The sequence below is a fragment of the Cyprinodon tularosa genome, unplaced genomic scaffold (assembly GCF_016077235.1).
Source record: "Cyprinodon tularosa strain WSP-4 unplaced genomic scaffold, ASM1607723v1 ctg201, whole genome shotgun sequence".
Taxonomy (NCBI): domain Eukaryota; kingdom Metazoa; phylum Chordata; class Actinopteri; order Cyprinodontiformes; family Cyprinodontidae; genus Cyprinodon; species Cyprinodon tularosa.
Window position 1 is genome coordinate 295,001 of NW_024038739.1, and position 18,209 is coordinate 313,209.

At 38.7% G+C, this 18,209-nt stretch overlaps 2 protein-coding genes across 3 annotated transcripts in view; both read right to left on the bottom strand.

Annotated features, from left to right (window-relative positions):
- gnav1 (guanine nucleotide binding protein (G protein) alpha v1) overlaps positions 1–2,744 on the bottom strand; it is a 46,404-nt gene extending 43,660 nt beyond the window's left edge. Inside the window, exons 1-2 of one of the 2 annotated variants that reach the window (XM_038284706.1) lie at positions 2,270–2,741; positions 2,107–2,198 (exon numbers count right to left, since the gene is read on the bottom strand). In XM_038284706.1, coding sequence (XP_038140634.1) covers positions 2,107–2,198; positions 2,270–2,396 — 219 coding nt within the window. In that variant the 5' untranslated portion in view covers positions 2,397–2,741. Of the gene's footprint in view, positions 1–2,106; positions 2,199–2,269 lie in introns of both variants that reach the window. The other variant, XM_038284707.1, reaches the window with a different exon arrangement.
- A 5,499-nt stretch (positions 2,745–8,243) lies between these two features.
- pcyt2 (phosphate cytidylyltransferase 2, ethanolamine) lies at positions 8,244–17,998 on the bottom strand. The gene is made up of 12 exons (XM_038284705.1): positions 17,702–17,998; positions 14,628–14,716; positions 14,317–14,478; positions 13,827–13,978; positions 13,704–13,745; positions 13,466–13,604; positions 12,563–12,645; positions 12,268–12,345; positions 11,867–11,932; positions 8,844–8,909; positions 8,562–8,650; positions 8,244–8,466 (listed from the first exon to the last, which is right to left on the bottom strand). The coding sequence occupies exons 1-12, from the start codon at positions 17,824–17,826 to the stop codon at positions 8,346–8,348; spliced, it is 1,212 nt and encodes a 403-aa protein (XP_038140633.1). The 5' UTR covers positions 17,827–17,998; the 3' UTR covers positions 8,244–8,345.
- Between the last annotated feature and the right edge of the window lie 211 nt (positions 17,999–18,209).

Here is an 18,209-nt window from a genome sequence, read left to right on the forward strand (position 1 = left end):
AAAACATTCAGAACATCCACTGAAAGGTTTTGGTAATTTTAGAAGAGGAAAAGGGGAAACCACCGACATGTTAAGACACAGATTCAACAAAAAAAGGGAGATATGAAAAAAAAAAAAAAGGAACTCATGCTTTCCTCTTGTTAAATACGCATTATGGAGTTTTCTAATGACACTGCCACCTGTGGCAATAACACAGAACTGCAGCACGCTTCATCTCATTTTATATAGCTTGCACTCTACCTGACATGTTTTTTTTTTGTTTGTTTTAGTTTTTGTTTTCACCTAACCTGAAGTTGGTATCGGTGTCCGAGTTGAGCTGGATGCTGGTCACTTCGGAGATTCCACAAAATCCATCTTGAATATAACGCTTTGATTGTTTGATAGGTTGGACCCATCTAGCATGGCCACACTTGACATCACATCCGCCAAACAAAGCGAGAACTTCTGACCCGAAGTAAATTAAGGAAACGAGTACTGAACTAATGAAACAATGCTTTAATCATAGCGGCTCAAATAAAAATGCTTTTATAAAGACATTTTTAGGAAAAACTTACATTGTATATCTTTGCCCCTACTTAATTGTATCTAATATACCTGCATAATAAATCCATGCAATATGTGTAAAATTTGGTTAAAAGTCATATTGTCAGCATTTCAAACTAGAAGATGTCTGAAATGTCTAAACAGAACCAAGACAACTTTACTGTATAGATAACTAATTGGATTGCATGATTTTAAGGACGCTCAGAGTAATTATTGTCTGGCTGAAAGACTGATGAGGGACTGCTGTGGGACGCAGGAGGAAGGAGCACCTTGCAACAACACCTTGCAAGTCCAAGGCAAAACTACATGTAGTCACTCTATCAATCGAGATAATCTTTCCTGTCTATAAATACTTTCTCATGATTGACTATCACACAATAGATCAGATGAATCTCAAAACGGGGTGGGGGTGAGGGGGTGGGGGTGGGGGCTTAATTTCTGCATAGATTGCATATGGCAAAGGATGGCCTCAAGTAGGCTTTTTATAGGAAATACAGTTTCTCAGAGATATTACAGATACCCTCTAGATACTGAGAAAATATCTGCTGAATAAAGCAGAGTAGAAACAAAACATATAATACACACACAGCTATCCTAGCCTTCTGATTTAGTCCAATCAGGGGGGAAACTATCACGAGGAGGAAGACTCAGAGAGATGGAGTTGGAGGAAGTTAGACAAGGAACCAGCACTGAAGAACTGCACAGAGAGAGTATTTATGGCAGACTGAAACAAAGAGAGGACTAACGAGCAGATTGGGAGCAGGTGTGAACAGAGCAGAACAGGAAAGGAGCTAGGGAAAAAGGAGAACACAAGAGGGCAGCAGAGGGCAACAAATAAAAATCTGAAAACTGAAAAATAACCAGAAAACATAGCAAAATAAGAATTAAACCCCTAAAACTAGAAAACATGGAGCAAAGTAAAACTTAATACTCAGAAGAAAACATAACAGAACCAGAGCTGTGACACAATTAATAGGTACAATTCAGATACATGGGAGACTTTTGGCAATGTTAAAAAAGAGTAATTAATTAATTAAAACAAAAGTAAGGTAAAATAGATCACCTCATGAGTAAATAAACGTCTGCCGCTCTGCATTTAAAAGAACCCAGTTCCAATTCAGAAACACAACTCTGACATGATGAACCACTATAATAAACCATTCATATCCATTTAGGTTTGGTGAAGGTGAAACGTCTAAAACATGAAGCACAGCAGCTCTTGGTCATCCCAGAGATGGAGGATCCAATGTTTTCTGGATGAGACATCTATAGCAATCTGTGACCTAATCAGTATTTATTTTACTAGATAGTTATAGTTTTCACATCATCACAACTTGTGAAAAAGCAATTTGACTTCCAGCTGTGTTTGAGGATGAACATGGAAAAACTGTGATCTAATATTAAAATTTCAGTAAATATTGCTTCTCTGCTGGACTTAAGGGGTGTTTTTACGCCTGGATCTATTAGTAGCTTTCTGCCTTATTAATCCATTGCAAAACAGGCCCCCATAATGTGGGAGTAGAGTCCCTCCACTGTGTGCAAATGAGTGTGATAAGTTCCCACCTTGAAGCTGTTCAGCTCCTGCTTGGTGAAGCCATTACTGTGGATGATCTTCATCTGTTTGACCAAAGTGCTTTTTCCACTCTCTGCTGCTCCTGGAAGGAGGTCAACCACAGTTGAAAACACAGCTTTAACTTCTGTGTTTTGATCTGAATGTTGGTCTCACCTAGTATGAGGATCTTAACCACGTTCATCTCCCGCTTTGCATGCTCGTAAAGGTCTCTGTCTATCTTTGCGCTGTGGATCCGCGCCTTCCTCTCCTCTGTATCTTCGGTACCGAGGCACAGTCCCATCCTGAGCGATCATCTCCCCTCCGATCCGGACAGAGAGGAAAACTTAGAGATGCGCACACTCCCAAAACAAGCGGAACAACAACAAAAAAACCCTGATTGAAGTTTTAAAAAGAGAAAGCTTCAGGCCATCCTGGATGGCTTCACACTCCCAGGGAGCTGCTGTTCGCCGCGCCTTCAGGCGAAGCAGCTTTTACGCATGGAGCGCTTCCTCCGCCGCTCAAATCCAACTTTCAGCGATCCTCTTACACAGATCCACAACTCAGGGACAACCTTCAGCTCGACCTCCCAAAAAACACTCCCACTCCCACTGCAGTCCGCTCCCCAGATGGGAACCTCCGGGACCTCCCTGGGAAGTGACGTGGGGTCCGTGGATCTCACCTGAATACTATTTTAACTTAATTTTGTAGCTCGTATCAGTTTTCAACGCATGTATGCTGCTGCTTTATGATGATGAAACATCTAAATGATTTTTACTCTGTTGAGCAAATATGTCCAAGAACTGTGCTGCTTTAACCGTCATCTGCTTGATGACCTCACCCACGTCTCACATGACGGAAAATGAACCTTACCATCTCCTGTTGTTAATCTTATCCAACTGTAGTGGCAATTTTTTGTCAAACCAAACATCCAATAAAATTCCAATAAGCCACTATAGGCACTGGGGTCACGTTTTCTTGACGCAGGCAAAAGAAGTGGAAGTCCAAACTTGTAGATGTTCAGTTGATTTATTTCCTTTATTTTGTCACATTACAGAGTTCAAACTTTCCTTGCCCTGTTACCTCTCTTGCACTGGTAAAAACCCATAGGCCCCTAACCCAAATGCCTGCTGGTCCTTACCAGGCTCCTACAATTATAGAAAGTGGACCGCCCACATTTCTTCCTGTTTTACATAAAATAAAGAAAAATAATAAAACAACAAAAAATAGATGCACAAAAAATGCAACAATTAACCTATAAATTAAGTCTGTAAATAATACAAAAAATATATAAGTTTAGGAATTAACACAATTCAAATGGATAAAGAAATAAAGAATAAATAGCTCCAACACCAACTTTGATCTCAGTTTCAGTTTGTCTCACTCCCACGCCTTGCCTTCAGCTCCCAGTTTTCCTTTGCTCATGTCTGGGTTTACTGGTCTTCTTTAGCCTGTATTTTCATGCCTACACCTTACACTGAAAAAAGTGTAACATGTAACTGTTCACTCAAACTAACGACTCTCACTGTAAACGAAATAAAATTATTGATTTGATTGTGTAGCTCATTCGTTTTGGATTTTAAGACATCAAGTTTAATTTAACCTGAACTAAATACACATACAAAGGACCCAAAACACAGTTTTTTTTATTTCTCTCAATATGTATATATTTATTCATGACCTGCAGGTAATTTTTTTGTTTTGTTTGAGTCACATGTAAAGTGCGCTTTGCATGCAGTCAGATCAAGTCCAAGTCCCAGACCATGAGAGAACATCATTTTAGTCGTCTCTACATCTTTGATGGATTTGGCCCATAATTAAAGCAAGCAGAAACAGCAGTTGCACAGCCTGACACCAGAATTTATAAAGCTAGATTGTTAAGGTTCAGTCCAAACCCCTGGTTCCTCGCTTTACAAATACATAAAGTTATAGGTTTGAAAAAAGAAATTCAACTTATTGTACCGGTAAATGAATTTATTCTGGAAAAAGAAAGGAGTTCATTGTCATGTGTGTGAGAGTTTTTGTTGTTTGATTACAGCTTTTTTGTTATTACAAATAATAGATTCATCGTAATGATTTGTTGTTAGAACTTTCTTTAAAATTATAAAACTGGCACCAAAAGAAAAAAAAGGGAGAAATATTTTAGGGGAAAAATCCCCAAGTGACTCAGTAGTTCTGTTCATTCCCATAGTTTGGTGCATAAAACTAGTGGATAAAATACTAATGATAGCCCTAAATAACCAAGCCCTGTCTGTGCTGATCTGTTCTGTTAGATTTTATTTAAGGTACACTCTATCAAAAGTGCTAAATCGCCTGCTATTGTCAGAACTGTCAGAGAATTTTTTTTTTTTTTTTCTGGCATCCTTTCAAAAGAAGTCATACTTATTCATAAATGCTGACAAATCACAGATTGTATCAGTCTTTAGAAATACTTCAGATGGAGAATGAATTGGTCTGACCTCAGGGTGAACTTACTTAGGCACCCACCTACAAAGATTAAAATCAGTTTATTTTCCATTTGACGTCCCTTCTTAGCATGGTCAATTTCAATTCAGTTTAATTCACTTTATTTATATAGCGCCAATTCACAACACATGTCATTAAAAAATGCTGTCACCACACACCTGTATGCTCCACATCTGAATATTTCTCAGAGCAGAGGATCAAGCTTGTGATCGGGTAACAAAGTGATTCCCAAGCTGATGATACAGATGTCAGATTTTGTTCAGTTCACTGAGGCAGAGAAATCCTGCCAAAGCAGGTTTGTAACTCAAAACGGTGCTGAGATGTGTGCAGCTTTAAAACTTGATGTATGTAGATGACAGTAGTTTTAAGGAGCAGGTCTCCTGGTGAAGAAATGCACACAGCTGGAACTGTTCCTGAACACTATATGGTGTAAAAATACATAAAAAGTATCAGAACCCTCAATTCTGCAGCATTTTCAGTAGATGGTAGGTTGGTGGTTTAGAATACACAATTGAATCTATGTCATTATAGTACAAAACAAAGTAAATAACCTATTTAGAATTTTTATTTAACAATAACACCTTATAATGAACCAGCAAATATTTGCACAACTGGTTTCATTTCTTTAAACTGCATTATTAAAAAAACAAATATTAAAGGTTCAAAACTGATTCCCAGTTGTGATTTTTTTTTTTACTCCTTTACTTACTATGAGTTGCAAGAGTTGTTAAAAGCAGGCGTCCTTGCCTTAGGAGTCAATCATTAGACTGGCAAAACAAAACCAACCAATAGGAGAGAAAGGAAATATTTGCAGAGAAAATAAACCACCAAAAGATTTAAATAAACCCAGAGAACAACTAAAGTGGATCACAGCAGAAAAACACCCACAAACCCCAAAATCTGTGCCACGGCAACTGCAGCATGCCTACCTGTTTACATTTAATGGTATTAAAACCACAAACCTAAAAGAGTTTCATCTTGGACTATATCTCCTGCGCTGTATTTTTAAATATGGATGAGGTTTTTTAAATGAGTATTTACCCCCCAAAAAGGGGGGTAAATACTAATTTACTGATGTGCTGCTTTGTTGTTTTTGTGGTTCCAGTACGGCACACAGTGGCAAGTCTACCAGGGTGGGGCCGCAGAAAAAAAAAAAAGATTAAAAACAAACAATAAACAAATTATAATAATAAAAACAAACAATTAGGACAAGAAGCCATCATTTATAACAATAATTCAGCCACAAAGCCAAAGTTTCAGACTTCTGATCTAACAGAGGAAAACTGTGATTCTCTCTTAGTACGACTAAAGATGAAAGCTATCTGCAGATTGAAAATAATAGTTTAAGTAAATTATAAAAGGAGAATGTTAAATTGGTCCAAGGGATGAATCAGTCATGGACTCTTCTGTCAGTACGTCATCGTGAGAAATTACTTTAGCATTATGCCACAAAAAAATTATATAAAAACTGCAAAATTTTCTTTAAAATAGGCCTAAATAGGCTTAATTTTAGCAGCTAATTATGATCTGCCCAAGGAATACGTATTTTTGCTCTTAGAAATAAGATAATTAGATATAAGAAATTTGAAATAGGTTAATAGAGGTGTTTTACCCACTTTTAAATGTAAATCATTTTATTCCACTGCTAAATTTTCTATCTGCTTAAACCAAGAGAATATACACCTATTTGAAGAAAAATAACATGTACATTTCAATTTGCAGTGTGTTTTTTCAGTCTCTCATTACCCCTCTCCAAAACCACCTATGGCAGCACAACTGAAAAAAAACCCCATAAATATTATGTTTCTAAAGACAGGCCTCATTTCTTTATTTGCAGTCTGATGTTGAACAGATAAATCACACTGCTATTGCCTCTAACTCAGCTGATGATTTAAGTTCTGGAAAAGTCTGTTCAATCAGCTATATACGGAAATCGACTGCTGCAGCAGGGAAACCTCTAAAACCTGCAGGAGAGCTGACTTTGGGCAGGCCTGCTCTAGAGGATAACAGACGAACCCCTGGGCATCAGAGCTGGACCTGAACTCCTCCCAACAGAGCTGTCCTGCACAACTCTCTATAGTGGTTTACCAAAAGATGCCACTCAAAACATGGTGGCCATGCTGAATCAGAATCAAATTTATTACCAAGTGGTTTTGCACTTAAAAGGAATTTGACTTGGTGCAGACAAGATATATATACATATGTATATATACAGAATACAGGATCTATAGTTGAATACAATATACTATACATAGCTATATATTATATACACAGCAGATTTAGTGTTAATTGCCTCACAATGTAGGTGTGGATTAGACTCTCCATGAATTGTTACACCTACATTCCTCAGACAAAATAATTCAGGTCTAGATGAACTTTATGGAAAGTAACAAGTGTATAAAAACACATCTTTATTATACAATTAATTGACAACTTTAGATCTGCATGTAAAATTATGGCACCTTTTATAAGTTAAGGCCCAAAATAAAGGTTTGCTAGATACAAAATGCTCTGGACATCTTTTTATAGACATGATGATTTGCTGGTTTTCAGCTGTGGGGGTGCTGAGTCTGGGTCGGCTTTAGTTGTTTAGGAAGCGAACATTGCCCTAATTTATCCGCCTCAGTGAACCGGGAATATGTGCTGATCACACAAACCTCCACCTGGATGAACTCACACATTACACTCCTCATTGTTTTAGATTACCCTTTTATTTCACAAAATGAAACTGAAAAAAAAGACACTAAAAGGCTGAGAGAAGCACCGCAATTTAAAAATATCTTCACTTTACCTAGAAGGATCATTATTAAGAGAAATCCCTTCCCCTTCCAAGGTCCAAAAATTAGAATCCTTTCTTTTTCTAAGATTGTCTCATAAAAATAAAAATTTTAGTCAAGACAGCTGCAGACAGAGAAGCGCTCAGACTAACAGTCACTAGAATAAATACAGCTTTAGGATTGAGGCACTACATCTTTTTAAAAACACTCAAGTACTCGCTTCTTTCTGCACACACTCACACCGTTACACATTCACACTCAGATGCAAATTCAGGTGGTTAAAAATCCACAGATAAAATCTACAAAGCATTTCACAGATTCATTTATCAGTTATGCATTTTTTACCGGGTGCTCAGTGGGTAGCACTGCTGCCTTGCAGCAAGAAGGTTCCGGGTTCATTTACCGCCCCGGTTCTTTCTGCATGGAGTTTGCATGTTCTCCCTGAGCATGCGTAAGTTCCTCTGGGTACTCCGGCTTCCTCGCGCAGTCCATAAACATGACTGTTAGGTTAACTGGCTTCTCTAATGCCCTGTGATGGACTGATCAGGGTGTACCCCGCCTCTCGCCTGTTGACAGCTGGAGATAGGCACCAGCACCTTTCTCGACCCCGCTTGGGGTAAAGCGTGACTGAAAATGGATGGATGGAAGCAAATTTTACACAATGAGGACAAAAAACATGGTTAAAACTAGAAATTGAAATAGTTAAATTACAGCGCATTTAGCATTACTGATGACACATCATTAAAACTCATTTATGTAATAAAGTCTGACAATAAGTTATGAATAAAATCCCAGACTCAACATCATTTTACATGTAGTGTGACTGAAATCTGAAAAGCTTAACCGAACAGGGAGGAAACAAAGGATCAGAGCAGGTTTTGGATCTGTACACACATAGATGGGCCAGATTTGGCCCAGGACTTTCAGTCTGGCTCTGCTGGGTCAACCTTTTTTTTTTAAGCTGAGTGTGACTGGATGAATGAACCAGATTAAAAGCTGTCCAGGGCGCATTAATGAGCTGCAGCTTCATCCTGCTGCCCCTCCTGCTGCTGGTGTTCCCTCCTCTTCATCGCTTCGATCACAGCCATCTCTTTAGCCTCCTTTTTCTGGTTCCTGGCTTCAAACTGGAGCCTAAAAACCAAAAAGAGTATTTAAAGGGAAAAAAACATATAAAGGGATTAAACTGAATTCATGGCTGGAGCTTTAATGTTTTTAGGGCTTGTCACCTGTTTGCAATGATCCTTTGGACGATGTCATCAGTGGTGAGATTGTTCCCACTGTCAATGGTTCTAAAAATCCCCCTCCTCTTGGGTTCCTGAGGAATACAGACAAATTATTGCATCAAAAGCCAGAAAGAGTCATACACTGAGTGAACTCAATCTTGTAGCACCAAACAGGCTAACAGGCTTTGGCTTATTGATATGAAGGTTGTACATATTTACATCTCAGAGCTTTTATCTTTTCAGATTAATGTAGCCATTTTTAATAGGTAGTATTTGTGTACTCACAGCGTATGGGTCCACCCCGTCCTTATCAGGAAGCACCTCAGTTTTACCGTGACACACTAAATCCACCTATAGAGTGACAGAACCGGGGTTACTCAACAAACCCAGGGTAGGAGGCTTTGTACCACTTATATAGTTACATACTCAGTACAAAAAGAAACATATCTCTATTTCTCACTGATATTCAACAGGACTATATCCTGTTTTAGATACATTGTATTGCTCTTTTCTAAATAAATAAAATACTGAGATAAATTATAAAACACTTTTCCTCTCAGAAGGTATCTTTTCTTAGTATTTGATTAACCTGAGTTCTGCAATATGAACCTGCAATATTTTCCACATAAGAATCTATCCTCATAAGAGGAAACGCCATCATGCTGCCACCACCGTACTTCATAGTTAAGAAGGTGTCCTCGTGCCAGCTAGATTTATGTTCATTTGACTCCAGGAAATGTGTAAAATGGAAACCCTAAGGTGTATTTTAGGGTGATGACTCCACTTTAGAGTTCTCTAATTAGCGTTCTCTAATTAGCAAAAGCCAGGAGGTCTTCCCTCATAGACAGCAGTAACAGTCTGACAGCCTATGGTGTCTATAATTGTGTGTTTAATTGTTTGAACAGGTACATGTGGGTGTCAAAAGTTCACACATTTGTTACTTAAGTAGAAGTATAGATACTGCAGTTTAAAAACACTCTGGTAAAAGTTAAAGCATTAACTTGACCTCTTTACTCTAGGAAAAGTGAAAAACTATGTGCTCCAAAAACTACTTTAATTGTAAAATTATAAAGAAACCTCTAAAAATAACAGTCAGATGCCACTATATGAATTGAAAGCTCATTTTTACGTCTATTTCTTTGAGATAGGGCCAAGGATAAGGGAGGTCTTGTTGGTCTCCATCTCCCGATACGTTCTCACCTGTGTCCAACCTTTCAGACATTTCAACATCTTTTTCTGAATCAGACATTGTAGCATGGCATAGATAATTCACATTTGCAGTTTGAAGAAAACCTGCTTGCTTCTAATGCTTTCCTTTAGCTAACCAATGAGTGTTTGCGTTATATGACTCATCCACTTCCACTAGTTTTCACTAGATGTGGATGGCGCCTATGATCTGCATTGGATGGCGAACATGACCTAAAATAAATATTTATAAACATTAAACCAGGGGTAACCAATTAAAAATCAGCGGGGTCCGAATAAAGAAAGTCATCAACCAGTAAAGGTCTGGAGACATTTTTAATTATCTGTTACTTTAAACAGAATTTAACACTGAAATAAAGGCTTCAAACCTGGGTTTGAATGGGGACAAAGCCATTCTCAATTACATATCAAGGTGCTAATTTTTAACTTGGATCCATATTTATTTTTGATAATATTCATGGTGGAGAATCCTGCTTCACAGCAGCAAGTTGAGCTAAACATACTCTACATGTTCAGGCTCCACTCCGGTCCGGCCAGGTCAAGATCCGCTATTGCAATCGCACCAAACAGGAAAAAATACGGTGAGAAAATCCGCTTTGACAAATTAAGATATAGAAAAAAAACAGATCAGTAACAACTACAAATTAGAGCATAATTCTTATATATTTAAAAATCTAACACTGTTTATTTAAAAATTGGATGTAAACTATTGGTACTTCAACAGACCAGGAAGCAGATTTGTCATCTCCATCAGCATCCAGCATTTGTGCGGATGCTGATGGAGATTTTTTTAATATGTCATATTAAATTAAGCGTTAATTTCTGCATGTTTTGCTCCTACGAATTTAATGATAATATCGCGCATGCTCTCCTCGAGCTCCGAGGATATGTCGGAGCGCAGCAATACGGGAGGAACAGCAGAGGCTGTAGGCTTTGCTTTGTGCAGGAGGTCTGGAGCGCTGCGGGGCGAAGCGGTGATGGAAGATGTGGGATTTCAGGGTAACAGGAGAAGCGGCGCAAGTGACGTTTAGACACTGTTGTCAGACAACATGAAGTAATTTATAAATGTTTTAAATCAGGTTGAGTCCGATTAGCCAGTAGGTGGATTCAGATCCGGACCACGGTCCGCTAATCCGTGACCTCTGCATTAAACCAAAGCCAAGAGTAACAAGTAACGTTTGTTGGAGATAATAACTGAGGATTTCAGGACTTTCAGTTTTCTTGGAGTTTATTCCAGATTAGTGGAGCATAAAAACTAAAAGCTGCCTCTCCATATTTGGTTCTGAAAATGCAAAGGAGACTTGAGCCAGAAGACCTGAGAGCTCTGAGTGGTTATAACACTGACAACAAGCCTGTGATAGACTTGCTGTCTACAAATCATTCAGTGATGAGGGAGCCGTGTCTTTAAATAACTTTTTCTTTAATACAACCTTTCCAATAGAAGTAAATATACAGTATTGACATCTAGAGGCTCCTATTGCCCCCTTCTGCCCTAGCCTGGGTGCCAGTCAGAACTTAGTCCCGCCCACAAGGTTTGAGTTCGGGGAAGTTCGGTCTGGCTCTGCTCCATAGTAGCGCGAGTATCAAAGCCCACTGTCAGGCGATCCAATCAAATTGTCAGGGCGGACTTTATACGATGATGGACAGATGATCAACAGTAACGTAATCAACCACGTGACCAAAGCGCGCTAGGGTGACAACAATAATGGCTGCCGCTGGAGAGTTTGGGTGAGTAGATTCTGCTATTAGGTCTGTTCTAGAAGATATAGACAGCAAATTAATTTTAAAAGAGGAACAGAGAAACGCGAAACTGCACGCTTTGATTTTTGTGGACAACAACTATGCCTCGCTTAACATACGTCACGCACTCCGTTGCTCTTATTGGTTGTAGATCTATCCAATTGAGTGCAGAGGCATTTTTTTTCCTGGTTCGTTCGAAACACGCCCCATAATCACAGCTCTATGGAGCAGTATCAGACTCATATTCTGACTAGAATTGAGTCGGACTACGTCAGGCTACTTCTGCCCCAGTCAGGCTGCTGAAATTCTCTCTATCTGAACAGATAAAGTAGGTCTTAGTAAACATTTTAGGAGAAACCCACCTTAAAATGGTCCAGCAGGTCCTTGCCGACAGCATAAGGAGCACCGATCACCACCTCAGACACATACTATACACAAAAAAAAACCAAACGTCTTAAATTACAAAGCAAAGCTCAAACCAGATAATTCCTCAAATGTTAGTAAAAAAACATTTTACTTTGTTGAAAAGCATTTATAAGAACAGATAGTAGAGCTACAGCACTTCATGGTGTTATAGTGGAACTGTGTAATGTTCATACTACTGATACTAAAACACAGTGCAGACTGCAAACAAAGACTAATTGTTCTTGGCTGACGAGCAGGAATGAAGGGAAGAGAGCCCAGTTCATGCTCAGAACTGGAAACACGACAGGCAGATATGTCACCAGCGCTAAGGAGTCAGTGAGTTTGAGTGGGAGCTCACCCGGCAGGCAAGGACGCTCAGGGTTCTCTCATGGATGTTCATGATGGGGTAGTTTTTCCCCTTGTAGCGATTCACTTCCTGAAGAAGATGAAGTAGAACTTGAAGGGTTACATATTAATATCAACCTGCAGCTGGGAATACCAGCAGAGCTAACAGGAAGTGTAAAAGTAAAACTGTCACAATCCTGGACGGCCTATATCTCCAAACCCAAACATAATCTGGAGCTACTCTTGCTGTAACTTGTCCCTGATCTGCCAAAAGAAGTGATAAGGGATGGAGGAGGGATTGAGTGTACCTGATCAAAGTGCAGACCAACAATAACATATGCCCTCTCTGCCTGCTTATAAACCATCTCCAGAAAGTCAACGTGGCCGATGTCTGCAGGAGGACTGAGGTCAAGGGAGCAACCAGAAGGGAACTTGTAAAGCAGTCCTATACGTGCAGAATAAGCAGGTGGAGACCAACGGATGGAAGCAAATGATCAACATGTTACTGGAAGAAGAAATATCTAACTTTCCACCAGTATAGATGGATGATTTAGAGGTCAAATTTGGAATGAAACTGGAACACAATATGTAGAACAATCAAGTTTTTGTAAAACGCAAAGCAGAAAAAGCAGTTCATCATTAAAAGGTATTATTTCCTAAATCTTCCAATAATAATGTGTTTAAATTGGAAATATTATTTTTTATCAAACTGTGCTATATTATAAAATACATTAAATCACAATCACTTATAAAGCCTGAAATGAGTTACATTCAGGTTTTAGTTTGTTCTTCCATCTATTAGTCATAAAATTGAACAAAAAAACCTTTCTGGAAGAGAGAAACAGCTCTACTATCTGTTAGATCTCTTAAGGTATTGCAGCAGGTGACTTTTTTCATCTGTTCAAAAACATTTTTTAGTTACCACCAGCTTTCACCAGATGGTACGCTCTCTAACTCGATGTAATGATTGTGTAGATCTGGTTTGTTAAATTGTGATTTGGATCCAGTGAACATAAATATCCACAAACCATCCCCCATCCGCATGCAATAATGCCTCGTTTAAATGTGGGCGAGCAACATGGGGGGAGAACTGTGAGCTCTGAAGGCCTCTTCCAGGAGCAGCTGTGCATCTGCTGCCTTCTAACAGAGTTTAAAGTAAAAGTTTATGAATACCTTTATTAACTGGCTTATTTTTTAATGATAAAGGATACGGAAAAGATCAAAGGCTCCAGCCACATAAATGATGGTGTCTCCAGGCTGAGGCTCTTTAGCTGAAGCAAACTGGATGATCTTCTGGGATGTTTGCAGGAACTGAGACACCCCTGTCCATGGGCTGTGGGCTGTAGCACCCTGAAGGCAGCAGGATATGCAGGAGTTAACAATATGGAAAGACTAATTCTATACAGATAATCACACATAATTATATTGAGAAAAATCATTTTTTTTCACCTTTCCAAAGTTGTCGGTGTGCTGCTGGTAATCTGTGTTATCCTGCAGGAAGATGAATACTGAATTAAAGCCACAATATAGAAAACAGTGGTTTGCCTGCTAAACTCAGAAATGTAAGCTTACCATGTTGCTGTGGTGGGCTTTGGTCATTAGAAGCATCCGCCCCACCAGGTCGGTGGTGGAGACCCCCTGGGTGCGCTTACACTCTCTGTATCGCCCAGCCTGCTTCACCTCCGCATACGTGTCCTTACCGTCCACTGTAAGCGTGATGTCATCTGGAAAACATGAACATTTAAAGCATCGTCCATACAATAACCTGAAGTCCTTTCAAAAGGCATTTTACATCTATGAACTTCTTCCATTTTTATGACACAACCACAAACTTTAACATTCTTCCATTAGATCTAATCTGATAAAATATTCTCTAAACTGTAAGAAAAAAAAATCGTTGAGGTGCGGGATCCTACCTATTTTGTGCTGCTCTCTCACATTAACTAATACAATTCAGTAAAGTTTGTGGTTGAAACGTGACAAAATGTGTAAAGCTTCAGTATTAACAAAGAAGCTAAAATCTACAAAAAGGCGTTAATAAAAACTCCTTAAGCTGCCTCACCTCCATGTACACAGAAGTCACAGTTGTATTTATCCAGCGTTTCCAGCGTTGTGACATAAGGGGCCCCCTCCACTATCTCGTCCACCCACTTGATTGCACGCACCATCTTGTAGCGCTCTTCCTGAGTAAAAACCGGAGGGCCCTTGTGTTTGGAAATCTCCGCTTTAAAAACAAACATTTTGAGTCAGCTGTTTGTTACTGATATTTCAGCATCTTATGATCTAAACAGCATTTACAGGAAATGGAATTATAGGTATCGGATTTATCAATGGAAACACATTAGAAGATTGTCTCAAACTGTCCTGTCTTACCGTCCGTGTGCACCCCGACAATAAGGTAATCGCCCATAGACTTAGCCTGCCGCAGCTGGTTAGAGTGACCGTAGTGCACCATGTCGTAGCTATAGAAACAAGACATCATGAGTATGAAAAAAAGCTTAAAGAGGGCAGCTCTCAGGTCAAAAGATCAAAACTAACTAGCAGCCAGTGGGAGGCTGAGACAACAGCACCCCTGCTGTCATGTTTTCTTCTCTTTAGGCGACTATTATCTTTAAAATGTCCTCCAAACAAAGCTATTCAGCATCAGCCTAACAAGATAGAACATTCCCAAATGGGTCCCCCGTTGTGTGCGGCTTTACTTCATTATCTCGTCTGTGATTTTTTATTTTGGTTTTTTTACAAACCAAACTGGTGCTGATAAGTGATAAAGGTTACTGGGACTGAGGTAATGGCTGTGAACATCCTGTCTGCTATCAATGTGGCAGTGTTTATTTGATTCTGGTCACTCAGTAACTAAGGCGATTCAAGCTTCGCCGCACTGAACAGGAGACCTGATACGTTGGTGGCCAAATAAAAAAGGTAAATATGATCAGTAAGAGTTTTTAGGCCATTATAAAAGGATGTCAGTTTAACAGGGTAGATGTGATTTAAACTGAAATACTAAAAGCATCACAGCTTTGAAGGAAAACAAATAAGCATCTTTTTAACTAAAGCTCTCTGTTAGTGCATGAAGGCCAGAGCTTGCTGGACTAATTACAATTTATCTTGGTTGCACAATCGACAATTAGGAAATAGACTTGGTGCTGTTCTCCTGCCCATCTTCACCATTTTGTATCGTTGAAGTTTAAGTCTTTCTGTAACTGAACCTTTCTGTCATATCTTTGCATATCCTGCAAATATTGACTTAAAACCTCAATGAGGGTTCTTTGAGCCTGATTTCAATCTTTTAAAGAAAAATTAGTTTTTAGAGGCGGATGCTCACTCCTTTGTTTTTGTTTTTTTTTTATGTGCCGACAGGGGGTTATGATTAAGGGTCATAATTAGGGCTGAAACAATTAATGGTGATTAGCCGATTATTGAAATAATTGTCAACTAATTAAATTATTGATAAGATAGTTGAATGGAGTATAGAAACCATAAAACATGCCTCCAACTGATAGAGCAACCCAATTAGAGCAGTAAATATCTCAAAATTGTAAAAAAAAAATATCTAGAAATTTAGGGAATTGTTTTAGAAAATTATAGCCTGATTTTTTGGTCAGTGCTGCAACATAGAAATGCAAAACAGAATATAAAGAAAACACTACAGTCTTTGCTCAGCACATCAGACAGTAATGGATACCTTTCTAAAACAAAGTCAGTTTCTGCCCTGCAGCTGAGAAATTATGCAGAAATGAACAGGGCAGTAACACTTGTCTGAAAGTTTCTCTCCAAACAGCTTCTACCTGATTAGGTTTTTATAAATACAAAGATGCAATGAGCTTAGATGTGCACCTTTCCACCTCTATACCATTAAAATAGGGCATGATTTGCAGCTGCTGAATACAGGACTAAAAATCAGATTATAACTGATCAGAGAGACCTGATGGATAAGCTGTTATTTGCAGCCAGTTTATCTGGGAAACAGATCATTTATGCTTTGGACGATGACAGTGAGATTATAACATGAAAGCATTTAAATATTTTATCTTTAAATTATTTTAGGTGGAAAGTGAAAGAATTTGAAGCAGCTTCAATGATCTGAGTTCGGTAAAGTTGGAAAGATATTCACAGATTGGGTCTTCCGACGAAACGTTGTTGAAACACAAATGCCGCTTCTTTCATGTCCTGATAGCACAGACTACGAACTAAAAGAATCAAAAAGCGTTATTTTCGAGAAAAACAAGCCGTTCTCTGAGCTGGATGTATTACATTGATCCCTATGCACAGGCTTTGGCCAGACGAGTGGTTAGGGACCGTCTGCAAATGGTAAAACAACAGCAAAACATTGCAAATAAAAATCAATAACTCCACTGCCATAAAGTGCAGAGACTCCAAAATCACCACACACACCAAGGGGCTCTTGGTGATCGCACTACAACAGCTGGTTTGGAAAAATACACCTTTACTTTTTTTTTTAAAGAATTTTTTTGTTATCATTAACCATTAATATCATCCTATTTTAATCAATAGCTCTAACAATGTACAGTGCAGACAATCCAAAATCACCACGCAGACCAAGTGACTCCTGATGATAATACTAGAACAGCTGTTTTTGAAAAAGACACCTTTACTTATTTTTTAGAATTTTTTATTGTTATTAAGCATTAATATCATCCTATTGTGATCAATAGCTATGTGGTTATACAGTGCAGACTCTCCAAAATCACCACACACATCAAGGGGCTCTTGGTGATCATACTACAACAGCTGGTTTGGAATAATACACCTTAACTTTTTTTGTTGTTGATATTATTAAGCATTAATGTCATCTTATTTTAATCAATAGCTCTAAGGCTGTACAGTGCAGACACTCCAAAATCGCCACAAAAACAAAGGGGCTCCTGTTGATCATACTACAACAGCTGTTTTGGAAAAAGACACCTTTACTTATTCTTTAGAATTGTTTATTGTTATTAAGCATTAATACCATCATATTTTGATCAATAGCTCTGTGATCATACAGTTCAGACAGACAGATGATAATACTACACGATCTGTAATTGTTTTACTTGAGATTTTTTTGTTTATTTTTTATGTACCTGTCATTTATTTTATTGTATCTGTATTTAATGTATCTTTGCTGCCTCTTGGCCAGGACTCCTGGAAAAAGAGGTTTTTCCCTGGTTAAATAAAAATAAATAACTAATCTCGGTGACCAGAATATATGCAGAAGGAGGAGTTTAAGAAGTGACACTGCTTTGTTTATTCCTGAAAATAAAATAAATAAAATATTAACAGTCCCATTAAACTGTTCTACTTCTGTCATTAACTGCTAAGTAGCATGCTAATGTTAGCATGCTAGCCAGCTGATAGCTCTCTTCAGCCCAGCTGGTTGTTATTTTCCCTCCAGATTAGCCCATGACAGGACAAGCTTTCCAACAGTTACCAAAACCACTCAGACTCACCATCCATCGCACCACAACCGGACAACCCTTTTCCTTTTCTCCGGGCTACGCGCGGAGGCAGCCGGCGTACTGCTGCCGGCTTCTTCGCTCTGATCCTTGGTACCGTGTTGTCCGTTTTTCATCATTTCTACCAGTTTACAGGGTATTCAATGTTTCAAGAACTGCTTTGACAGAAAAGAAAAATAATCTAAAGTTTTATTTTTCTCTTTAGAATCTGAGCTGAAGGAATTAAAAACAGTCTTCAACAGGTCGCAATCGGCTCCTGGTGATCGGACTGAATGTCACTCAGCAGCGAGCAACGCCTTCGTCACACTGATCGGATGTTCTCAAGGTGACGCCCTGATTGCGCAATCCACCCAGAAGCGATTTAAAGAGACAGTAACAGCATTAATGCCATATGCGTTTGACTTCGTGCTAGTGATAAACTAACGAATTTGCACATAGGTGATGTAAATAAAATGATCTAAAAGATCCTAAAACATTTTAACTTTAACCTCTTTTTTTAACC

Excerpts from the sequence above, each read along its gene's own strand:
- pcyt2 (XM_038284705.1), bottom strand. The coding sequence starts at position 17,826 with ATGATGAAAAACGGACAACACGGTACCAAGGATCAGAGCGAAGAAGCC. Across the intron at positions 11,933-12,267 it reads TGAGCGTCCTTGCCTGCCGG|TATGTGTCTGAGGTGGTGAT; the intron begins GTGAGCTCCCAC and ends TTTTGTGTATAG. Across the intron at positions 8,651-8,843 it reads ACGGGGTGGACCCATACGCT|GAACCCAAGAGGAGGGGGAT; the intron begins GTGAGTACACAA and ends TGTATTCCTCAG.